Source organism: Trachemys scripta, chromosome 8 (genome assembly GCF_013100865.1).
Source record: "Trachemys scripta elegans isolate TJP31775 chromosome 8, CAS_Tse_1.0, whole genome shotgun sequence".
Classification (NCBI taxonomy): domain Eukaryota; kingdom Metazoa; phylum Chordata; order Testudines; family Emydidae; genus Trachemys; species Trachemys scripta.
Window position 1 is genome coordinate 10,491,919 of NC_048305.1, and position 26,255 is coordinate 10,518,173.

At 39.6% G+C, this 26,255-nt stretch overlaps 1 protein-coding gene across 4 annotated transcripts in view; it reads right to left on the reverse strand.

Annotated features, from left to right (window-relative positions):
- Positions 1-229: 229 nt before the first annotated feature.
- Positions 230-26,255, reverse strand: part of SMAD5 (SMAD family member 5) — a 39,225-nt gene continuing 13,199 nt past the window's right edge. Inside the window, exons 1-7 of one of the 4 annotated variants that reach the window (XM_034779195.1) lie at positions 25,915-26,071; positions 12,011-12,561; positions 10,613-10,864; positions 9,818-9,937; positions 7,660-7,881; positions 4,330-4,586; positions 230-2,355 (exon numbers count right to left, since the gene is read on the reverse strand). In XM_034779195.1, coding sequence (XP_034635086.1) covers positions 2,212-2,355; positions 4,330-4,586; positions 7,660-7,881; positions 9,818-9,937; positions 10,613-10,864; positions 12,011-12,413 — 1,398 coding nt within the window. In that variant the 5' untranslated portion in view covers positions 12,414-12,561; positions 25,915-26,071 and the 3' untranslated portion in view covers positions 230-2,211. Of the gene's footprint in view, positions 2,356-4,329; positions 4,587-7,659; positions 7,882-9,817; positions 9,938-10,612; positions 10,865-12,010; positions 12,562-13,214; positions 13,307-25,627; positions 25,647-25,914; positions 26,072-26,255 lie in introns of those variants that run through there. The other 3 variants (XM_034779197.1, XM_034779198.1, XM_034779196.1) reach the window with 3 other exon arrangements.

Here is a 26,255-nt window from a genome sequence, read left to right on the forward strand (position 1 = left end):
ATAAAAGTTATTCTAGAAAAGATACCATAGTGTCAAATATATGCAGATTCACAAACTTATGAAGAGAACTCAAATATGGGTGTAGGAAAATTTTCATTTTGACTATGGAAGGCCTGATCTTGTGGGCAACAGCTGAATTTGTAGCTCTATCAATAAAGCCATTGTTGGCTGTAGTTCAAAGGAATAAACAGTGGTTCAGAAGATAAGTGACAAAGTAATGTTACTCTCCTTTTTCCTGAAAATTTTTATTTTTAAAAAGCTGGAGAAAGTGTTTAAGATCAAGTACAAATACTTATTCCTGTACAAGACAGCATTATAGATCTGTGAACGTTTATCAGTTTAGCTTTATTCCTTTAAGGCATTTTATAAGAAACAGAATTTATCATGATATGTAAACAATTTTGTTCCTTTAAAAAGATTATTTACTTATGTACTAGGTGATACAGGGATTACCACATGTAAGCACAAACTCTGTCATTCAATAAAAGGACACAAGAAGAACTTAAGTGATCAAAACCGTGGGACTGCAGTAGCTAACTACAAAGCATCCTTTAATAAGTACTTGAGTTTTAGAGTTTTCAGCCTCTCTCCCAAACATTTTATCTGGGTGGGTAAATAACATGAGTTTGTGATAGGGAAAGGGGAAGGTGAATAGTTATTATACATAACGGGCCTTGCGCTCTGCACAGAAAAACTTTAGAATTACAAGAGACAGGCCATAATTCACTGCACCTAGTATTCTCCACAATACATTTCTTTCCCTCATTTTCTTAGGAAAAGGAATTACCCATAGATTCCCCCTTTTTTATTTAGTGTTTGTATTGACAGACTGGGCATCAAAGTCCTTCAATTAGTGACAACAAATGCAGCAGGCAGCTGCAGTACAAGCCTTATCACAGCCATACACCAGTGTGCTTCAACCCGGACCCTGAAGGATTTCCTATGTGGGAGAAAGGGCAACTTAATCTCTATCTGCATTCAATCGTTAGCTTCTCTGCTAAGAATGCCAACTGTAGGCCTAGACTATACAAGAAGAAACTCATTCATCAGGATTGGGATAAAGAGCACCATTTCACACAGGACGCAAGTCTTTACAGTAACAATTTCTGATAATTATCTACCACATCTGCATTTGATGTAGAAATAAAAAGGCTCTGCACTCAATTACCAATTTGCTAAGCCATTCAGTCTTCAAACAGTATGAGAAAGAGAGAGATTAATCAAATTTGTATTGGAAGTGAAGTATAGGGTCATCACTAATAGTGCATAACTGCTAAATGATTTAAGAGGCCTAAAACATGCCAATTCTGGATAGGTAGAACAGACAGCTAGAGAACTTAGCTCCTTTGCAATGTAAGCACTGCCATTTATAAAAAGTGAGGTGTATGCTAAAATACAAAAAGGTACCTAAAAAGCCAGGTGTTGGCAATTACATCCAAAACAGCATGGGTGTATATCAGGGCAAAAACAAGAACTGACTAGTCCACAGCAGTGCCAAAAGTTTACCTTGTATCAATTACTCTTTAAACGGTTGTTAAAAGCAATGTTATAAAACTGGAATGGGACAAGACTAATAATTCATATTCTGCAACGTATATAGTGTGTTTGTGACTGCACTTTCCAAAAGTTAATGCAAATGTTTTTACACCATCCATATCTGTTTAAAAAAAAAAAAAAAAGTATTTCAAGAGGTGTACACTTAAATCACATTGTTCAAATTGAGGCAAACTTTGCTGTAATAAAGGCTAACTTTGTTTACGACAGAAGTCTTCCATAAGATGTTACGCAGCTACATATAAAATAATGATTGAAATCTGGAGCCACACATGTAAAGTTCTATTAACACTAAAAATCTATGATATGTATTTACTCCTAAAATCAGTCTTCAAAATTCTTGTCCCTAATGTGACAGTGAAGAAAATATGTTCCAGTTAGACATATACCTGTTTAAGTTTCATATGAAGAGGGGGAAAAGTGTTGCAAATTTTTCAAGAGACTTCACACCCCACTTTCCCCAATAGGGCTCAATTGTCACTTTAGTATCACAAGAACAAATTGAAATGCAAAAATAAATCAACAATATGTAATGGAATTGGTCACAAAGGGGGTAAAAAGTTAAACCATATCTGTTCTCCATCTAGCTCACAGTATCCACACTGGAAGAATTAAAATAAGTTCACTAAAGGTAGAGTTGAAGGTAATACTGAAGCACTATGAAACTGAAGAGATGGGATTAAGTGGTGAGCCCATTTGTGTAAGTACTTTATCCAGCCACTGAAGGGGCCCATGAAGATGAATTTCTATCCAGCATGGGGTGCTTGTGACATCTTGCCGGTGATATTCCGCTCCCCAACCCTATAAAAATGAACAAAATGTTATACCTTTGACGTTATGAGTGTATGCTCTTAAACCAAACTAATTTTAGCAACAGGAAATACAAAGTTAGCTTTAAATGTCTTACAGCCTATTAGAGGCCCTCAAATAAGCAAGAACAATTGTAATCTAAGGCCTGGTCTCCATTACCCCCCCACTTCGGACTAAGGTACGCAAATTCAGCTACGTTAATAACATAGCTGAATTCGAAGTACCTTAGTCCGAACTTACCGTGGGTCCAGACGCGGCAGGGAGGCTCCCCCGTTGATGCTGTGTACTCCTCTCGCCGAGCTGGAGTACCGGCGTCGACGGTGAGCACTTCCGGGCTCGATCCGGGCTCAATTTATCGCGTCTAAACCAGACGCGATAAATTGATCCCAGAACATCGATTGCCTGCCGCTGGACCCTCCGGTAAGTGAAGACGTACCCTAAAGGGGAAGAAGGGGGCAGGGGGGAGAGGAGGAAAAAAAAAAAAAAAGGAAGAAGAAGAGGAAGGACGGTGTTGAGGTTGTCACTGGACTATGACTCAGGAGCTCTGGGTTCTGGTCCTGTCTCTAACAGACTTCTTGTGTAACCTTGGCCAAGATTAACCCTTGTCTCTCATTTCTCCATTTATAAAATGTGTATGATATTTCCTTTCTCCTAACTTCTGTCTGCTTTGTTTAAGCTCTTCGGGGAAAAAAGTCTCAGTAGGAGTTTGTAGAATACACAACATGATAGGGTTCCAATCTAATTTGAGGCCCCTAGGATTACCATAAAACAAGTACATAACAGAAAGAAGTGCTAACACTAATATTGTATAAAATCAATCATTGATGGATTCCAAGTGATAGAGGCTGCAATTCCACAAGTTATTGGACTCGAAGCCTGTATTAATTCAGGGAAGTCCTATGGCTTGCGCTACGCAGCTGGTCAGACTAGGTGATCATAGATTTTTAAGGCCAGAAAGGACCACTGAATTAACACTAGAAGCTCAGAAGAGTTCTTTGTAAAGAAAATTCCAGGAGTAAATTAGACCCATGCCTTTTACTTCAGAATATCAGAAAAAACAGATGCTTTTTTACCTTGATTAATACTAACTGTATTTTCAAAGTCAGTTCTTTGTGAGTACAAGAACACCTCACATGCTCCACAGGATTACTGTGCAAGAACTACACAGACAGGTTGGAAGAGTGGCCTCCACAAGCAATAAAACCTAAGATTATCACTGCTCCATGGGACTTTAACAAAATAAATTATTTTACAAATGTGTTAAGTTAACTGTGTTTATTAATTAATTACCCATCAAACACCTTCTCCCTCCTACAAACCCACTTTTCAAAAATCCTTCCTCCACTGACCACCTTACAGTGATCTCTACACACATTTCTTTTCCACAATTAATATAAACAAGTCAAAATACCAAACACAGCTATTTGATGCACACCTGGCTGCAATCCTGAAGGTTTCAACTGCTCAGTCACTGCGGCCAAACATCAACAAACTGACAGAACTGAAGCACTGCCAGGTGTCTGGCGAACACTAAAAACTCTCTGGCAGGCAAAGAATTGTATAAAGTTGTATGACAGTTTTATTATGTCTAAGAAATTCGAAATAAAAAATACAATATAAACATTTGCTTTTCTGAACACCATCTTCAATGACATTATTGGCCTGCTGGGAGGATTTGAGGACCAGCATTGGCCCTAAGGTAAATTGAGTTTGAGACCCCTGATTTAATTGGACCAGATGGAGTAGGGACCTGCTAAACTACTATGGTCAATACACTTACCTGGCACATATCACACCTAAAACAGTAAATGATACTCCAATACAAGGTGTCAGATTAAAATGTAAAAATCATGTTACATTGCAAATAACTTTCTGCAGTATAGTATCAATGCCAATCTGAATACTTTGCTTGAACCTCTCTCATTCCACAGTAAATTTAAATGCTTAGATAAAGAATGTATTTACCTTTACAAAACTCATTCGAATGGTGCACATTTTGGTGAGCTCATACACTGCCTCAAATCCATGATTGACAGACTGAGCTAAAAGCTGAGCAAACTCCTGATTGTTAAAAATTTTAAGGCTGCAGCCACTGGGAATCTTGCACACAGTTGTAGGGTGAAAGCCATGATGGTAGTTGCAGTTCCTGCTCTGTACAAATATGCTGCTGTCACTTAAGCACTCAGCATAGACTTCCCCACCAACATAGTAGAGATGAACTCCTTAAAAACAAAAAGGAAAAAAAAAAAACAGATTAAAAAATTGTTTCAAGCTGTATTACTGCAAGTAACTCCCTTGAGCTCTGAGACAATTTAGTCAGCCTTCCATTTGAAGAACTTTCCTGAAAAGATATTTTTCCAGTCACATGCACACAAGCAGTTCAAAACACTTTCATCTCAAACTACTTCATTTTATATCAGCCACTAGATGGCCTTCTCTCATCAATTATAGGGCAGAATGCCCAGTGTCCAGCTCAAAGCAGCACTAGATCCTCCCAGAACAGATGCATCTCCACTGCTACAACGATCACCACTCCCCAACCCCCCTTTACACACAAACCCACCTTTCAAGATCCATGGGTCCTACACATGCCTATCATAATATGTGCTGTACTTCTGTATTAAATGGCCCAATAGCAACTGTGTGAATGAAACCAGATAAACAATCACTACACTCTCAAATGAACTCACATAGGAAAATGATAAAAGACAAAAACACCATACAACCTGTGGGTGAATATTTTTCACAAAGCAATCACTCTGTATCTGATCTATTAGTCCTCATCCTCAAAGGCCCCTTGAAATGTGTGAACTGCTTTTGCTAAACTATCTGTTCCATCTTGTATTTAGCTGTGACACTCTGAGTAACTTTCCCTGACCTGAAGAGCAGCTCCATAAGCTAGTCTCTCACCAACAGAAGTTGGTCCAATAAAAGATATTACCTCACCCATCTTGTCTCTCTAGTATCCTGAGATCGACACAGCTACAACACTGCATATAATAAGGGAAGACCTGAACTGATCTTTCAGACTGACAGCTATTGGTGAACTCATCAGGTCCACTGGGAGTCTAGGGTGGGATGAAGTTTGGGGAAAGGAACTTCGAAGCAGATTGCTTTGTCAGTCAATCAACTGCAAGTGGCTCACAGTGGATTTGGGGTCAGGTCTCTCTCCCATGTAATTCTGTTCTATTCTGCTTCTTTCTTGCCCCAATACTCAGTTGGCCTTCCCAGGGTAAGGCATTGGCTGGGGATTTCTGAGGAGCTGAACTGGAGAACAGCGGTACATAGCAGGTTGTGACAGAAATGTCTGCTTTTCCCGGGGGAAAATAAAACTCAAGATGAAGAAATAACTTGTAAGCTATTTAATTCTGAAATTTCAAAAGTGACCCATGGCTGAGCTTCAGGGCTTTTACAAAAATGTGAGAAGTTTGGCATTTTTTTGGTGGCTGTTTTGTTATAGTGAGGCTAAGAAAGGGGAGACATTCAAGGTAAATTTCATAAGTAGAAATGTATCTGTATTCCCTTGTGAAGTTAACAGAAATAATCCTAGAAAATTCAACTGTCCCAGGAACAGTGACTCTACACTTATCTTGGAGTTAAAATTACATTATTAAGATTACAGATTTTAACTTTAAGTTTTAACTTATGCAAGCCTCTCAACCCAGTAGTCCTGGGGGAATTCTGTGCCCATCCAGACCCCCAAACCTTCATCTGGACCACCGCTTCAGAGTCCCACTTCTGTTGCATCCAGTGGCCTATCCTCCCCAATGCCATGCTGGAGTCTCCACATTCATTTGACAAATAAAACTTGCAGAATTTTTAAATGTTTTGGTACAGAATGCCTTCAGGAGTAACACAATTAGCACAGCTCTGTAATACTGTCTCCATTTCTAATCTATTGATGGTTCCAGTAGTCCACATCAGAAGTAGCCCAAAAGAAAGCTACCCACATCCCTCACCCATCTTGGATTCACTCCGACGAAACAGATCCTTATAGCCTTATTTTAGTTTTGCTTTCAACCTATGCAGGATATTTAAACATACTAGACAGCACTCAAATATCCTGTGTGAACTGAGAACAAAACTCAAATATTATTAAGAGAGAACACTTGACAGATACTCCCAGGACCTACAATTCTGTTGAAGTGCTGGCACTGAATACAGTACAGTCCCAGCAGGCTTGTTTGCTAACTATTCTACCTACTCTAGAAGGGGAGTTTTATATTGTACATCATTTAGATTAGTTGGATGGATTCTGTGATCAGCATTCTTCAATGTGTATCACATATATACAAATACGTTTAAATCACAATTTGTTTAAATAAATCTTTTCTCCAGGCTTATTATGTGCCACTGCAACCACCATATACAATTTCAATTTTTGCACATTGCAATATGTCTGTTTTCAATGAAGTCTTTGCTTGTCAACTTATTGCTTTTAATCATAAAAGAGGCATGTCATAAACATACAGCTAAGGGTAGCATAAAATCCCTCTTTACCCTCTAACAGGTTAATTCCTCTTTTATCTGTAAAGGGTTAAGAAGCTCAGATAACCTGGTTGGCACCTGAACAAAGGGACTCCAATAAGGGGAGAAGATACTTTCAAATCTGTGGGGGAAGATTTTTTTTTGTCTTTGTTTTGTTCTCTCAGAGTCACCAAAGGAACCAGGGCAGGGCAAATATATCTCCCTAAGCCATATCTGGACTAAGTATCTAGTATTGCAGAAATAGTAGGTAATAGCAAAGAAATGCATTAGATTTTCTTTTGTTTTAGCTTGTGAATTTTCCCTGTGCTCAGAGGGAGGTTTATCCCTGTTTTTGTAACTTTAAAGTTTTGCCTAGAGGGGAAATCCTCTGTGTTTGGAATCTTTTTGTTACCCTGTAAAGTTATCTTCCATCCTGATTTTACAGAGGTGATTCTTTTATCTTTTTTTAAAATAAACTTCTTTTAAGAGCCTGATTGTTTTTCAGTGTCCTAAAGACCCAGGGGTGTTGATCTGTGCTCCCTTTGTAAGCAATTGGTTAGGATATTATTCTCAAGCCTCCCCAGGAAAGGGGGTGTAGGAGCTTGGGGGGGATATTTTGGGGGAGGTAGGGCTCCCTGAATGTTTGTTTAAATCACTTGGTGGTGGCAACGATCAAGGACAAGGTGGAACTTGTGCCTTGGAAAAGTTTTAACCTAAGCTGGTAAAAATAAGCTTAGGGGGTCTTTCATGCGGGTCCCCACATCTGTATCCCAGAGTTCAGAGTGGGGAAGGAACCCTGACAAGGCATAAAGTACACTTATGAATTACCTTTTCCAATATGTCGCCTAGTGTTCTCAATAGTTGAGTTGCGATTAACATTGGACAGCAAACCTAAGCAGAACCTGTTTTTATTGTTAGAAGGATCTGTAAATCCATCCACTAAGACACTGGTGGAAGATGCGTGAAAAGCCTCTCCAACGCGATTGTTTAATTCATAGTACACAATTGAACACCAGTGCTTGGGCTCTTCATAAGCAACAGGTTGAACATCTATAATAAAATGAAGTTAAAATGAGTCAATATGTATTTCAATTTAGAAGCATTTAACAATTCCTTTCACATAGCATAAAAACATAAGAACGGCTGTACTGGGTCAGACCAAAGGTCCATCTAGCCCAGTATCCTGTCTACCGACAGTGGCCAATGCCAGGTGCCCCAGAGGGAGTGAACCTAACAGGTAATGATCAAGTGATCTCTCTCCTGCCATCAATCTCCACCCTCTGACAAACAAACAGAGTCTAGGGACACCATTCCTAACCCTTCGTGGCTAATAGATATTAATGGACTTAACCTCCATGAATGTATCCGGTTCTCTTTTAAACGCTTATATAGTCCTAGCCTTCACAACCTCCTCAAGTAAGGAGTTCCACAAGTTGACTGTGCACTGTGTGAAGAACTTCCTTTTATTTGTTTTAAACCTGCTGCCTATTAATTTCATTTGGTGACCCCTAGTTCTTGTATTATGGGAATAAGTAAATAACTTTTCCTTATCCACTTTCTCCACATCACTCAATTTTATATACCTCTATCATATCCCCCGTTAGTCTCCTCTTTTCCAAGCTGAAAAGTCCTAGCCTCTTTAATCACTCCTCATATGGGACCCTCTCCAAACCCCTAATCATTTTAGTTGCCCTTCTCTGAACCTTTTCTAGTGCCAGTATATCTTTTTTGAGATGAGACCACATCTGTATGCAGTATTCAAGATGTGGGCCTATCACTGATTTATATAAGGGCAATAATATATTCTCCGTCTTATTCTCTATCCCTTTTTAATGATTCCTAACATCCGGTTTGCTTTTTTGACCGCCTCTGCACACTGCGTGGACATCTTCAGAGAAGTATCCACGATGACTCCAAGATCTTTTTCCTGATTTGTTGTAGCTAAATTGTATGTATAGTTTGGGTTATTTTTTTCCAGTGTGCATTACATTTAGCCACATTACATTTCATTTGTCATTTTGTTGCCCAATCACTTAGTTTTGTGAGATCTTTTTGAAGTTCTTCACAATCTGCTTTGGTTCTTCACAATCTGCTTAGCTATCTTGAGCAGTTTAGTATCATCTGCAAACTTTGCCACCTCACTTTTTACCCCTTTCTCCAGATCATTTATGAATAAGTTGAATTGGATTGGTCCTAGGACTGACCCTTGGGGAACACCACTAGTTACCCCACTAGTTAGCAGTAAAAAATTGCTCCTGCAATCTCACGCCTGTATCTTGTGCTCAGACTTGAAAGGCAGTATGATATGGTTAAAAAGGCCACTACCAATTTGTTGAAATCTAGTCAGTTTAAAAAAAGGTGAGTAAGAACACCTACAGGTACTACACCTGCCCTGAGTTACTCTGAAAGTTTTGTTTCACGATCATTTTCTTATTTTGGTGCCTTTCCCTCTTCCTGAGGCTTATGTGAAAGATTCATTCAAACAAAGGGAAAAATTATACAAGTGCTGCCAAATAAACAAACAAGAAGAGAAAGATTTTCTGTATAAACTTATTTATAATTGACATTTTGAGGCCTGATATTCAGGGATGCTGAGCAAGCACAACTCCACGTGCAATCAAAAGTAAAAGAGATTGTTCAGACCCTTCTTGGGAGGGAGGGGGGAATAAATAAATAAAAAATCAGGCCCCTAGTTATTAAAATAAGCTCAATTCAAAAAAGAGATTTTGTGGTTTTCTTCTTAACTGGTTTAAAAACAAGCCAACCAACAAAACGGTGTAAAAATGAACTAGATTGGGGTTGTTTCATCTTGCATTCTCTTCCTGGTGGCTGCTCCTCCTGGTACAACCCTGGACTTCTTCCATTTTCATTTGCAAGTTATATCTACTTAACACCAGATAAATTACTCCAATTAAGTCACCACTGAATCTGGATCTCAGCATTAAATAAGCCAGCCAAAAATTAATTATACACCATACTATCTTACCTCTGCTGGATATATTTGGCATAATTTGAGAAATCATAGTGTTGCTTGTGTCCATAGACTGTGAATTATCCTGCCCCATCTGATCTTCAGGAGGCATATATGCAGGAGGTGGAGTATCAGCTTCAAATAAGGAAAAAACACACAAGTTAAAACTATAAATGAAGACTGACAAATGCCATCAAGTGGAGCATAAGGCCTTGCTTTGCTCACTCAGCTAGGCCACACTTAAATTTTGTCAGGTGCTTGGTTATTAGAGTGATGAGTATATATACACATGCTTAGTTAGATGCATGTATTTATTAAGAGTCCCAAGTCAATACTCTTCAGCACAACAGCAGTATTTGAGGTCTTATAAGAAACTACCATTCCGTACTACTGGATGATATTTAACATAAGCTATGCCCTCTGTGAATTCAGAATTTGTTCCTGTCAAATTCCTTCTGTTTTAAAAGAGGACTGTTACATATTAAGATATTTCCTCTCTGCTTTGCACCTCATATTTAAAAAACACTGAATTAATTTAGTAATCCCATTTTTCCATATCCCAGCCACACGTCAGATGGTATTTGGAAAATAAAAACTATAACAAATAATTCACAAGAGCTCTGACACATATCAAGGAAAAAGAAAAGTAGTAATGAATGATTAACAGAGAATCAGAATTGGTTGACATTAAGCCAATATCAATTGATACCAGAAACACACAGAGGCTACAGGGAATTGCAATAGCTTTTGGTATTACTATACAAGCATGTTTTAATTTATCAGCAGAGTTCGCATACAGACTGTTCTCACCTGGTAGCTGAAATGGACTAGATGGTCCAGAACTGGCAGGGGAACTCGGGTAAGTGCTGCTCACTGGAGAAGGTGGGTAGGGGCTGTTTGGTGAAATGGAAAACGGAGTGCTGTTGGGTTGCTGGAAAGAATCTGGAAATGTAGCATTTTGTGGCATGTGCGGTTCATTGTGGCTTAGGTTCCTGAACTGAACTAGAAGGCTGTGCTGTGGATTGAATTCACTATGTCTAGGCACTAACACTGGAGGTAGAACTAAAAAAACAAAACAAAAACAAAAAACAATCAGACAAAACAAAATTGTTAAAAATATAGCTAAAACAAAACAGCATAAAATAATGCACTAACTATTCACTAATTACAAAAAAATAAAAAATAAAATAAAAAAAAAATCCCATTACCAGCTGAGGAGAAGCAAGAAGAGGGGGTTATAAGATTTAAGTGCTTCTTACAATTTGTGGATTTTTAAAAAATATATACTTTGTAAAACTACTTTACACTTCTGCTCTTTTTCCTGCCAAACTTAATTTATACTTCACAACACGAAAGTTATTTGTTACCAATTTAGTGAGCCTTTTGTACAGAGCGTGGATACCAAGTGGAAAGTACTAATGATTTTAAAGGATTAGTGTCCTCCTAACATACAATTAAGTGCAAAAAGCTACATTAACACATTGAACTCTAAACTCAAGTAAGGAAATTCAAAAGTCAATGTTTCTACAACAACATTAGCAATCCAAGTACACATCTGATATATGTTATTTTGGATTCTGTACAGACGCTTTCAAACATACACCTTCCTACAAGCACCATTTCTAAGATAGCGTTGTAAGAACAGCAACTTACAAATTCCTGACTTGTGTGTGCAAATTCTCCACTTTAACCTGGCTTACCGTTGGTAACCTTGTACCAGGAACATGGCTATATCTAATCATTCCTCGTCTGCCCTCCCCCAATCACCTGTTGTCTAGAACTTGACTGGGGAGCACCACAGTCGCTCCACAGCTCTTCTTCCTGTCTTATGAACACTGAGCCTGATAGAACACCCAGTGATTAAAAAAATACTGACTACTAATAAGAATTCTGAGGTTTATAGTTAAATTTCTCAAAGAATATGAAGTCTTCCGTTGACTACTTTTGTATTTAGAGCTGAATACTCGTCACAATAAAGTCAATGACAATTCTGTCATTGACTATCAGGACCAGGATTTAGAAATCTCTTCCATAGATCAAATTCTACACAGTAAACTGTAGCTGTAAGGTTTTTACCAGGAAAACTGCACCTATTCTAACCAGAATGTTATACTCCACCCCACTCCTACCCCTAACAATTTAGTTGGCAAAGCAACACAGTCCGTGGGCAATTTGTTCAGTTTTATAGACAGCAAAGCTCAAACTTACCTGGGCTCTCCACCCTTTTGTAGTGGTAAGGATTAATACAAACTTCCTTCTGTTTAGATCCAAAAGGAAATTCACAAATATCCAATGGCTTCAACTCATGATGACTCTGAAGATCAGGCCAACGCCAGACACGACAGTATATAACATGGGGCAGGCCTTTTCTGTGAGAAACTTGAAGTCTCCCATCTAAAGAACGAGGAATAGTAACACACTTGCTGGGTTGTCCGGGACTGCTCAAGGCTTTTTCTAATTCTTCCATAGCACCCTTTTTCTTTTTCAACTTTTTTACCAAAGCATCAACTGCCTTTTCCGCCCATTTTTCCTCTTCATCTCCTTGTTTCCAGCCCAATAAACGCTTTACAGCTGGGCTAGTAAAAGAGAACAAACTGGCCATTGACGTCATTTGACACAAGTCTTCAGAAAACCTTTCTATAAATAAATGTCAATGTCTACAAGAAGCAACTGACCAACTGTATTATTTCTTGGAAGACAACACCTGATTGAATAGATGTCACTTATAAAGCAAAAGGGACGATTCTTCTAATTTAGTCCTGTTTAAAACAAAGAACAAAAAATAGCAAGTAGTTAGCCACTATGTTTTGTTTGGGGGTTTTTGGTGGGAGGGAAGAGGAAGGCAGAGCTGAAAACAATTCAGATACACCTCTACCCCGATATAACGTGACCTGATAGAATGCAAATTCGGATATAATGTGGTAAAGCAGTGCTCCGGGGGGGGAGGGGAGGGGGAAGGGGGAGAGAGGAGGAAAGAGCTGCACACTCCGGCGGATCAAAGCAAGTTTAATATAACGCGGTTTCACCTATAACGTGTTAAGATTTTTTGGCTCCCGAGAACAGCGTTATATCAGGATAGAGGTGTATTAAATAGGAAGAGTGATTATTTCCACCCTTGATTTTAGATCTAATTTTTAAAAAAAACATTGAAGTCCCACATCACAACTACCATTCTTTTAACAGAAGGAAAATTTTGTAGGACTCCTTTCAGACTCCTCTCTATCTCCTGTAACTTTGGATTTCCTGACATTGGTTGGTTTAATGGGACTTCAATGCAAAGCTTTCCAAGTTAGCTTTTTATAGTATACAGTTTAGTGTAGATATGGCATAGGTAAAACACACATACAAAACTTATTTGCTTAATAGCTAAAAAGTTTACTAGACTACAAACAGAAGAACTAATTCTACTCACCAAAAGATAGATATAGACAAATTGAGTGATACCGGTAACCAGCAAGTTCCAAGGGCAATACTCTGGAGCAGTGGTTCTGAACCAGGGGTATGCAGAGGTCTTCCAGAAGGTACATCAACTCATCTAGATATTTACCTAGTTTTACAACATGCTACATAAAAAGGACTAGCGAATTCAGTACAAACTAAAATTTTATACAGCCAATGATTTCTTTATACTGCTCTATATGCCAAAATTTAAGTACAATATTTATGTTCCAATTGATTTATTTTATAATTATGTGGTCAAATGAGAACAAACGATTTCTCAGTAATACTGTTCTATGACATTTTATGTCTGATTTTGTAAGCAAGTAGTTTTTAAGTGAGGTGAAACTTGGGGGTACACAAGACAAATTAGACTCCTGAAAGGGATACAGGCGTCTGGAAAGGATGAGAGCCACTGCTCTGGAGAGCCCTATCCTGACATCACCTTACTGCCGAGAAGGGAGAGTATGCTGAAGCTTCTACCAGGGTGCTATTCTTGGACTCTGCTTGGGTATTCCATTGTTTGTAGCTGACTAATAATGAGGAGATTGGAAGAATAACTGAGGATAGCTAATAAAAAAGGGTTTTAGACATAGTCAATCACCTTGGTCACCTCACTGATACACTTGGCCACTTTCCCCCAGTCTCCTGGCTGCTGGGATAAGGATTATAAGCAGTGGATTTTCAAGCTTTTGCAATACGTTTTCTTCCTAAAAAGGTGGAGACTGCAGAATAAGTGCCAGAAGTAAGACCTTTACCATAAAATGTTTGAGGGAGTTAATTTGAACAGTACTGTTCTGTACACAACGTCATAAAGAAACAGTGTTCACACATGGCCCTTGTTTTCTCTAATACCCACCAGATTCTGGTGTAAATCTGTGTTTGGTTTTTTTTAAAACAGGGAGTAAAGATGACATGAGGAAATGATGTGTTGTGGCAACTAGCTGATAAGAGCTCCTGAAATCCCTTGTGATTACTACACAAGCAAGTACAGACAATGAGCAGCTGGTAAAAAGCAAGAGCGGAGCTAAGAGAAAGGATGTCAATAACAAAAGATGCTTCCTTTCTTGCTACAGAGACTGCCAAACAATATTGTCTCTCAGCTTTTGATAAACTCTGGTGAATGAGAACATCTAACATACTCTGGAACACTGAATCTGCATACGGGAGAAAAAAAATCCATCTAAGTATTTCAGTCCTAAACAAGATAAAATTATTCACTTTCAAGATGTCACCATTCTCATACCACTGTCTTTAATCATCAGAACTTTCGTTACTTTTCTTACGACCCATACAAGTAAATTAGATTACCTAAAATAATTGGTGGTGTTTTTTAACTTCAGACCGCATCCTGTCAGACTGCTTTAAAAATAACTAGCGATAACGATGGGTACCTTCCTAATATTTAATATTTAGCCACCGGAAAAACTGTTTACGGCACTGGTTATTACACTTTATGACTGCAACTAAAGCATTAACGTAAGCCTACATCAAGCAACCATTTTGAATATCAGCCAAGGGTAAAAGTGTAAGTAATTCGGAACCAAAATATCAATACTCTAACCACATTCAGCTTTTATTTTATTTTATTTTAAATAAAGGAAGGCACACTTTGCCATGATAAAGATAAAAGGTTAACACTACTTTGGACAGACTTTCTACAGGAAGAAAAACTATCCTAGGTACCCTACCTCTCAACCCAGCATCCGTTTCTATGAAAGCTCTGGGAGGTATGCCTAAGTAATAAGGAATTCAAAACTGAGAAAAGCACCAGTAGAAACCCTATTAAAAATACTTCTTACTTGCTCCTAAATACACACCATACTAACAAAAAAGAAAAGAGAAAGAAGATGGACATTACACTGCTTTGATAAGCACTTATTCTGTGCTCCATAACCATCTTTATATTACAGGTGCTATTTTTTAAACAGCAATTACTCATAATTAGTTTCCAGGCAAAAGAGAGATGTGACAAATGGCTGTCATGTTATTTCAGTGAAAAGTTTGTTTTCTACCTGAACGATCATGCATACAGAAAGCCTTTACCTATATGCAGCGTTACAAGTAACAGGAAACACAGAAAAGGGACAAAATTTAGCTAAAAGAACAGACTGAGTTTATCACCTTAAATGGCATGCAAGTTTAGTAAAAGACAAGTAAAAGCTGCTCAGTCATAAGTAACTTACTTTCCAGGTATGAGGACCACGCATTTGCTAGCTCTTATTAATATGCTCCACCTCCAAGCTTCCTTATAAACATTAATTCACTCCGTAAGGTAAATAAAGTATCATGCTCATTTTTACCCAAAGCTAAGAAGCAACCCAGTGGTAAAACCAGACCAAAACCCCACAAAATAAACTGTCAGGAGTTTTAAGATCTTAGCCCTTGCTCACTCCACCTCTAATAAATAAATGACAAAATCACTATATGTGTCCACATAGAATATCAGGGAAAGGAACAAACAAACAAAAAAAATCCCAAACACATGTTCTATTTTTGACATGTTTTCACAAGCTTAATGTAGCCCTGTGAGAGAAAAAAAAAAATTTTTTTTTGCTATTTATATTATTTTAAATTTTAAAAAGAGCCATTAAATACTACCAAGTGACAGAGCACAGCCATAGGAAACACTTATTATGAATTATTACTGCAAATGCATACCCTAGAGATCCCTTAGCATTTAACTAATTTTAGGACATTTCTAGATGTTTTCTTCTAAACCGTTCTGATATGGCTGTCCCGTGTGTTATGCAATAGAAGTGCAGAACATGTACCAATCAATAGTATTTTATTTGGTATGTGCCATAACATGCAATATATATTTGAAATTTTACCAATTTTATATTCCTTGTGAAACATTTGATACAGATACAGTAAGCAAATGGCATTTAAAACCATAATGAACGTTAGAGAAAGAGAAAAAAAAAATGTCATTAAAGGCAAAGAGGTTCTTTATAATAACCAACCTAAGCACCCACAACGCTGCTTTCCTGTTAGAAGTGCTTTAGTGTTCTCAATTTTGGTGAAGTGAGAATCAATTGGCAGGAAGCAAATGTCAACAGAATTTTGTTACAGTTCTGTCTTCCACACACATGATTTTAGGAAAAAATGTTGGGGTAGATATCGTCTGCTTTCCTGCTCTGAACGCTCAATAATCAGACTGCAAAACTAAGGTGCTGTGTTCCTGAGATCTAACAACAGAAGGTTGAGGCTTTAGGGGTTCTTGAGTGTCTTTGAGAAAAATGACCATTGCCATTCTCCTGAAAAATGGGAATGGATAAGACTACAAAGGATAACATACTAAGAAACTTGCCTAAAAAGGCCAGGTTGTTATGAATTGTTAAAGGATATCATTCGGGAAAGCATTTTATTTTAAATATTTTAAAACAGCTGAAGAGAATAGGAGTAAGGGAAAGACCATCTCCTCCCTTTGCATAGCACAATTTTATGCAAAGAGGAACAAAACTCATATTGGGTCTGAGACCGTGGTGTTCAAACCATTTCAAACTGGTCTTATCTTTTCCCATCTCTCAGTACTGGAATGCACCAAGAGAGTCTGTTAAGACAGTTACACTGATCCATGCTTTGTTCAGCATTTTGGGATGTATGCACCATCTAAAGGAAAAGATTTAAATTGAGAAAGTTCCTTTTTCACTATTTGGCTCAGAGACCTTGAGTGGCAAGTGTACTTGTATTAAGGGCTTGTCTACACTGGCACCTTACAACTCTACAACTTTCGCGCTCAGGAGTGTGAAAAAACACACACACACCCTGAGCGCTGCAAGTTTCAGTGCTGTAAAGTGCCACTGTAGACAGTGCACCAGCGCTGGTAGCTATTCCCCTTGTAGAGGTGGGTTTTGCCCCAGCGCTGGTGCCGCGACTACACAGCCATGTTAACGTTGCTAGTGAAGACATGCCCTTATTCTCTCAAATGGAAGGGAACCATGAACACCTCGTGCAGTGCAGAATAAAGACTCATTTACATACAGGAATTTCAAGTACACCTAACTTTACCCAATACATACATGTACTTGAAACAACGTCTTAAACAGTAGTAAAACTGACTCAAGGACCCATTGTCAATTTATAGGTGGTTATTGTACTAGATTGGCTTGTAAGAGTCCTCTTAACGTCACAGAAGATGAGGATCTCAGAATTTCAACTAGATAGAGAAACTAAAACTAAGACGATTCTGTTAACTGAGCAGAACTATATAATTTGTACACCATAAAACACTCAACTTCATATACCACAAATCAATTTTGGCTACCTGACAACATGATCAGACTTCCTGGTCGTCTTTAAGAGAAATTCATTTCCACTTTTCATTTAAGAGCCGTGTAAAATCAATAACGCCTCCAGCAGGTTAAATGGTACTGTGAATTCTGCTTTCATTATAAGCCCTTGGGAAGATGGCATTTAGAGAGCAATATTGATGAAGGTTAAAGCCTTATTTTAATACAAAACACAGAGTGCAAAAAAAGTTTTATTTATTGGTAGATTAAAATCCTGATTATTTCTTTGGATCTTTATTAGTGCCATAAAAATCATCTTTTAAGCTATTTGTCTAAAAAAAATGAAACGTGTTTTTATCCTAAAAGTTGCAGTTTTTAAAAGGGTGTTAAAATTTATAAGCTACATACATATCCTAAATTTAGACCCCTCACTTGTGTTTTATGCAGATAATATGGGGTCAAAAGCCATTAATAAAAAGGTTCTGAGGTACCGAGTGATTGCTGCTGAAAATACTTCAATGGAACATCCACGTTCAAAAGTCAGTGTTCCTGATACTTTAAAGCAAGGACATAGTTGTTATGATTAGTTGTGGCTGCAGCGCAACGTTCAGTCTCAGCAATAAGATCATCTGTTCAAAAATGAATTTTAGGCTCAGGTGCTTTTTCAGAAAGGTATAAATTACCCAAGAGCTCATCTCAGACAACAACAAAAAGTGTTCGTTGTGTCTAGTTTCCTTTTCACAAATAAAAAAAAGCAGTCATGAAGGGTTTTAACAGACCAGTCCAAATAAAATCCCTTGAAATCTAGGGAATCCACAATGCATTTCACAAACATCTATCCTACTCAGCTACTTAAGTACTTGGAATGTCAGGTTGTTTGCACAATATTTTGATAGCCTAAACTATACAAAAGTACTTTAAGGTGCCCAAGTAATGCACATGGCTCTTTATTCGTGGTATAAAAACAATGTAACCCGGTAGGTGGCATGGTGTGTGCTTCGTTACTGAACACAAGAGGAAGTAATCTCTATATCCAAACTAGACTTTGGGGCAGACTTGATTTATAGATCTAGGGTTCTTTCTAATAGTTGCAACAAATGGAAGGAAACAATCTGTGTGAACAAGTCCATTGTTTGAACCCCTTCTTAGTACCATATCAGGCCAGCTGAATATAAACAAAGCTGGTTATCAGTAGAAATGGCAGATTAAGCTTCATTTGTCAAGGAAATATTTTATTTGTAAGTCTTTCAGCTATTGAATGAAACAACTATGAGACTGGTAGCTGAACAACTGCCCTGTCACCAAAATTAAACATTTCTCTTCCCCTCACACTTACTTATATGTGAAAAAGCATTTTACCAACACCTTTCATTACAAACACCGCTGGCCTAGTATCATGACAACCAAGCTTCCGGATTAATAGGACCTGAACAAGACTCATGCCAGATCATATCAACAAAAGATGACATGTGGCTGGTATATAATGATATGAGATAAACCCTACATTTTTCCATCTGAACTGTTAGATAAAGAATGAAATGGACAAGAATTGCATAATAGATTACACTGAAGGAGCAGAAGAACTATCTTCTTCCTGATAAATTAGTCTACTTACTAGTTTTAAAAATGCAAGAGACAGAAACATAAGGATTCCTGAACACCATGTCCAAACTGAAACAGTGAACGTATTTGTCAGTAAAGAAGTGGCTTTTAATGACTCAGTTTCATAATATAAACAACAAGCTACCCACTAGAATTATCTACACAACTAGAAGTTTGGTTAGAATCTCCGCAGTCATGTCAGTTACAAGGCTTGTACTACAGAAGCCATTTGCAGTTCACAACAACTTTATTGGTTCCACAAATTTATGAACACAACGATCTATGGCTCATATTTATTCTTTATATTAACTATATACATACATTTGCATATATACTGATCTATAACACATGAACCCTTTATAACATCTCTTCCTACGATGGAAACTAAATAATTTGATTAACGAGATCTTTGAAACTATGAGGCAACTATACTATTCTTCCACTGCACCTGATTTTGTTTAGAGTCCCTTCCTTCTGTTGATATTTGCCCTCTGTGCAGATATATTATCTGGCATCACTTTGCCAACTCACAAGGGTCCCTAGTGAGCTAACTCATTTCATATTCACTGGTAGTTTACACTGTAGACCCTGTCTATGCACCGATGTCACAGGACTCATTACAGTCTTTTCCTCAGGAAAAATAATTCCTTGCTTGTTTCTAGGAAGTGATGGTTACGGTAGTATAGTTGTTCGTGTAATTCTACCACATATATGAAGGTTTGAATGGTCATTGAAGGTTTGTCTGCACATACAGAGCTGCAGCTGTGCCACTGTAGTGCTTTAGTGAAGACGCTACTATGTCAAAGGGAGAGCTTCTCCCCAAGAGGCGGTAGCTATGTTGACAGGAAAAGTTCTCCCTTCAACATAATGTTGCCTAGATGGTGTGAAAAATCCACACCCCTGAGCGATGTAGTTATACCAATATAGGTCTGTAGTATCTGGCCTGAGAACAAGTTACATTCCCACGCTGCATCAGTTTCACTTCAAGTAATGAATGATGAACTTTCATGGGGTGGTTAAAAGGAAGTCTGCATTGCCACTGCTTGTGCCATACTTGTTCTGTAAATATCAAGTTTCCGCTTCAGGAATAAGAATTCAGCTTTTTTCACAAACACAATATCACCGTAAAATTTAAAAAATAAACTACTTACAGACTACTAAATTGGAAGTTGGGCAGTTTTTAGAAAAATGGTTTTGACTTTCAGCCAATTGGATTTCCATATAAACCTTGGTGACAATTGATTTCATATTACCATTAAAGTCACTTGGTTCTTTCTATTCAGACATCCAAAGTAAAGCAATTTCGGGGAGGGGGGGTAAAAATTAGATATTAGAAATAGAAAAATAGCTTGATCTTAAAAAAAAACGAACAACAAGCTTTAACATACACAACTGAATGATTTAACAACAAAAGCTATGAAGTACTTCAAATACTGCTCTCCAATTTAATACTTGTTCTTTTTATTTCCATACTGCCACATCAGTTAAAACAGATTTTTTTTAAATGAAGTTTATCAACGAAGGTAAATATAAATTTGTCATTCTAATCAGTATATTCTTAGATGATATACGTCTAACACTTTAACTAGGTAAACTATGGTAGATGTCTATACAAGTAGACAACTCGCAATTAACAACTATTCACATGAGGAAGTCACCAAAACAAGGACACAAACTGATGACTATGTGGGCAGTTTTAGCAGATAGATCCCAAGGACTAGATGGTCATTTCAAATGAACTGCACTCATCACTAAAGGCACTCTCTCCAAAAAAAGTATGGTGAAAATTTACACAGCCCATACTATCTCTGTTCTGTGGAAAAATGAAAGACATTCTTTCTCCAGGTCTATCAAGACAGCACTTTTCAAAAGTCCTATAACACATTAAAATAAAGACATTTAAGAAGCTGCATGAACCCTTCCAAAAGTTTAGCTGTTCATGTGAAAGAGCCTAAATACAGTGCAAGACGCTAAACACTATCCATGAGAAAATGAATTCTCCAGAAAGGAGAAATTTTTACAGACTTCCATGAAAAATTCTCTTTTAAAAAAAAAAAAAAAAAAAGAGAGGAAATATATACAGAAGATTCCACTGTGTTAAAGCTGTGACAACCTTACAAAAGCCCCAGAATTTAGAGGGAAGACTGACAACAGTAATTCACTAATGTACTTCTTTCCCTTGCACTGTGAGTTAATGGCAAAATATTCTGGATTTGTCAGTTTGTGACATCCACTGACCCAGAATTCAGAGACACTACCTCATAATTGGTGGATCAGTGTCAACTAGTCAGACAAAGATCCTCTATGTCAAGGATGACAGTCATTGGCAGGCTCAACCTTGGTAGTAGGTCAGTAGGGATACAGACTTGGCAGACATTGCTCTACACCTTGCCAATCTGCACTGGACAAGCATGTAGAAGTGCCAGCCAAACTCTTTTGCATGCATCCAGGAACATTGCTGAAGAGGTTTCCATCAGAGAACAGCATAAGAATTTACAAAGCCACGGATGTGTGAGATAATGTATTAAATATTAAAATATGAAAGTAATTTTAAATGAGTTATCAATGTGAGCCATGAAATGCACAAATATTCCATGTGATAAGGATAAATACCATTAATTTGCATGAGCTTGTTCCCTTACTGCAGGAGCTTCAGTTTGTTGACGTAATATTTTATATACAATAGAAGATGAGTTTTTAAAGTCTTTTACAGTGTTCTTTGTAACAGCTATACTGATTTGTTAGAAGAGATTTTTATTTGCATTTTAAATCAGATCACCCATGCTCCTCTCACTCCACCTCCCAAGAATGGAAAAGAGTAAAGGTCTTTGGCGAACACTATACAATTGTCACAAAGAACGTCTCCATGCAATGGTTTAACCCTATTCTAAAAGCAAAGAACAGATAGGCACTTTCACTTAACACCTGCCTAAACAGCAGAATCTAAAAAAGGACCAGTTACAAATAACTGCTTCTTGATTTCAAAGATTTACCGTAATCCTATGTAAAGACTGTTCAAGCAACCCTTGAAATGCATATAGCGCATTTAATGAACCATTATTAGCATTAATTCTAGGAGAGAGAGGAAAACAATACTAGGCATTAAGGTAAGTACTCTATCAATATGAAGATTATAAAGCAGGTCATCAAAACAAGTATTTAAAGTCTGACTTCATAGCAAAAATAAGGAAACAAAGAAAAACATGGTCCGTAGGCTTGAGCTCCTTCAGGTTCAGCCATGGGTTAAACTTCAGGAGGGCAAGGAAGTTATTCAACACTGTAGCGTGTAGTCTTCAAATGTACTAACTTCAGTAACTAAAAATATCAGAGGAACAATTCAGTCCAAGTCCCACTGATGACAATATCCCATCCCTCCTTTGCATTCCTCATAGTTCTAAAACTCCCCCAAGAAGTATAAGAAGTTACTTTCTTCTTCCCCCATTCATTTTTTAATCATCTTTATTTTATTTATCTTGTGTCTCCTTTGTTTTCATTGAAAAAGTTCTTTCAAAATTTCCTCCCCCCTCTATAATATATCCTCCATATCTGGCAGCAAAATATGCTGGTTTCATTAAGTTAAGTAAACCACTGGGCAGATGTTTTTTCAAAAATAAATGCCTTGAGGCGATTAACAGTAATTTCAAGGCTTAGTCAGCAAAGTTTGATTCAAGTGAGGTAAGCGTGGAACCACTACTGTCTTCCTGTGGGGATCAAATTATGAAATCAAGCAGCACATTTGATTCAACCACATAAAGTTTATTTTAATGTTTTCAAAAATTATACTAACTAAAACTCCTTTAGTGAAGTTACTAGCTTTTCCAACACCTTGTATCACCATTGTTTGCTGACTAGTGAGAAATACTGCAGCTTTTGAAGAATATGGCAGCAAAATGTAGACAGAGGAAAGGGGGGAAAATGGGGTTGAACACAACCAAAAGCAAGATTCAGACTCTGACAAAGTTATGGTACTCATGAACAGCAGGCTTCCTAAGCATTACTGCAGCTGGGAAAACTGTGCATTGAATAATCCTTACTTTTATTATTATTATTAATTTATGTTAAAAGCCGGGCTTTGGAGCTGTGCTCTGGCTCCGCTCCAGTTCCAGGGAAAAACACTGCTCCAGAGCTGCTCCGTGCTCCAGCTCCGTGCTCCGCTCCAAAGCCCTGGTTAAAAGGCCACCACAGTAGCTGAATATTTGGGGTTTAAAGTAAGTGGCTCTATTACAGTGAGAGGAGAGCAGCATGACATGGTATCTACAACTGAATATTGCAGCTATAAACAAGACAATGTGGAAGTATAGCACAATAATACAAACTCTGCAAGTTATTCCATGGATATCTCATTATACTGGATCTGATCTTCAAGTTATTCATTAAGTAGAATCTTTATAATTTCATAGCACCTTCCATTAAAGAACCACAATCCACTATACAAACCTTGGTGAATTATGTCTCTGGGAGGCAGGGAGGTACTACCCCCACTTTACAGAAGAGGAAAATTAAACAAAGAGATTAAATAGTTTGTCCAAGTTCACATAGGAAGTCACAGAAATGGAAAAAACCCACAGGTCACTTGACTTCCAGTCTTGTGTTTTAACCACAAGACCATGCTTCCTCTATTATGTCCCCCTGATCAGATCCACAAGCCATGGAAACACAGGAATTGCCTTAATGGATCAGAGAAGTAGTCCATCTAATCCAGAGGTGGCCAACCTGAGCCTGAAAAGGAGCCAGAATTTACCAATGACCATTGCCAAAGAACCACAGTAATAGGTCAGCAGCCCCCCATCCACTACCCCCTCCCGTCCCCAGCGCCTCCCACCCACTGGCAGCCCCGCCAACCAGCGCCTCCCCATCCCTCCAGCCCACCACAATCAGTTGTTTTGCCGTGTGCAAGAGGCTCTGGTGGGGAGGGGGGAGGAGCAAGGACATGGCAGGTTCGGGAGAAGGGGCATGACCTGAGGCAGAGCAGGGGGTTGAACAGTGAGCAACCCACAGCACATTGGAAAGTCAGCATCTGTAGCTCCAACCTCGGAGTCAGCACCTATACAAGGAGCCGCATATTAACCTTTGAAAAACCGCATGTGGCTCCGGAGCCACAGGTTGGCCACCCCGATCTAACTGAATACCCTGTATCAGGCCATACTCTGTACTGCATGAAGGTACAAGAAATCCCATAGTGCAGTGGTTCTCAACTTTTTTTTTATTTGCAGATCCCGAAAAATTTTCCATTGAAGGTGTGGACCCCTTTGGAAATCTACTGTCTGTATATATAGTAGAATTCTGTTCAGTGAGTTTTCAATCCAAGTCTTTCATGGACCCTTTAGAGCAGAGGTCCCCAAACTGTGGGGCATGGAGGAATGTTCACAGGGGTGCAGATGAGGCCTGGGCCAGCCCCCATGGGGGATGGGGGCAGCATAGCTGAGGCCTGGGCCAGCCCCACAGGGGATGGGAGCCGAGGAGGGGGAGCCCCCCCCGCCAGGGCTCTGCTCCTGGCCTCAGCACCCTTACCCCTGTCCATGCCCCCATCCCACCCCACCTGTGGTCCTGCTCCCAGCCTGGGGGGAGGAACTGCAAATAGGGGTAAGGGAGGACACGACCCTGAAAATTTTGATAACCACCACTGCCTTAGACATAGCCCGTGGACACCACAGGTTGAGAACCACTGCCAGAGTGAATAATTACAGAATATACTTACAATTACGGAATAACCACCTGTCCACAAATGTCCCATTCAGTGGCTGATGTATGCCACAAACCATGAGGGTTTACAGCCTTGTTTACATTGTAGATAACGTAACTAAGATTGTTCGTATTAGTTCCTCATCTTTTTAAAATCCTGTTAAATCCTAACCTTTAACAATTTGAGGCAAGGAGTTCCACAGATATGAACACAGAAAACTTATTTCCAGTGATCAGCATTATGTGAGCTGATCTGCAATTTCACTGAAGGTCCCGCCCCCTTACATTTGTATTGCAAGAAAGTGTAAACAGGTGCAACTGACAGTACTTTACTCACCTCTCATGTCCTATCTGAAGCCTCCTCACTAAACTAAACAGTCCCTACTCTTTCCACTCCCCTCACCGGGAAGTATCGGTCATCTTTCTTGTTCATAAGCTTTCATGGGTAAAACACCCACTTCTTCAGATGCATGAGAAGTGGGGGTTTTTTACTCACAAAAGCTTATGCCCAAATAAATCTGCTAGTCTGTAAGGTGCCACCGGACTCTGCGTTGTTTTTATGGACACAGACTAACACGGCCACCCCTCTGAGATGTGTCATCTTTCTTATTGGTCTCAGATGCCCTTCTGCCCCCCCCCCCCCCCCCCCCTGTGAAGTCTCTCTGCCGCTCCTCCGGCACTGCCAAGCCTTGACCCACCCTGCCGAGCAGGGACACTCCCTCCCGACACAGGCTGCTAGAGAAAAGATAGGGTAGGGTGACCAGCTGTCCCAATTTTATAGGGACAGTCCTAATCGCTGGGGCTTTTTCTTACATAGGCCCCTATGGCCCCCCAACCCCTGTCCCGATGTTTCACACTTGCTACTTACAGGACTAACAGGACTTTCACTTAAACTCTCCACGAGGCGGCCACAACTCGCCCGCCCGCCGCCGCCGCCTTCCTCAACGTCCACCGACCCCCGGCCGAGCCCAGGCGCGCTCACCCCCCTTCTCCCTCTCAACGGGACAAGCCAGCCCGGCCCGCTCCGGGGGGGGGGGCACCCTGTTGGCCGGGGTCCGGCCCTAGAGCCCCCAGTGGGGTCAGGGACCCGCCGCAGAAGCCCCGGGCGCTGGGGACATCCCGACCCCCCGGGAACAGGCCGCTGCTCACACTCACCGGACGCGCAGCGACCGGCCCGCGAGCGCCGGGCCCCCCGCCTCGCTCTCGGCAGAACTTTAGTCAGACCGCGCTGGCGGCGGGACACGCACGGCGCCTCCGCTCGGGCAGAGCCGGGCCCAGAGCCCCGGATGTGAATCTGGGCCGGGGGGGGGGAGAGAGAGAGAGCGCGAGCGAGCGCGCGCAGACAGATTCCTGCGGCACTGCGCAGGCGCCGGCTGGGCAGGGAGGGCTCCGAGCCGATCCCAGCTACAGGGAGAGGGGGCTGGGGGAGGAAGTGGGGATTTGAAGTAAGAGTGAAGAGCGGGTCGGGGGACAGAGGTGTGGTGGGGAGGGGGGCT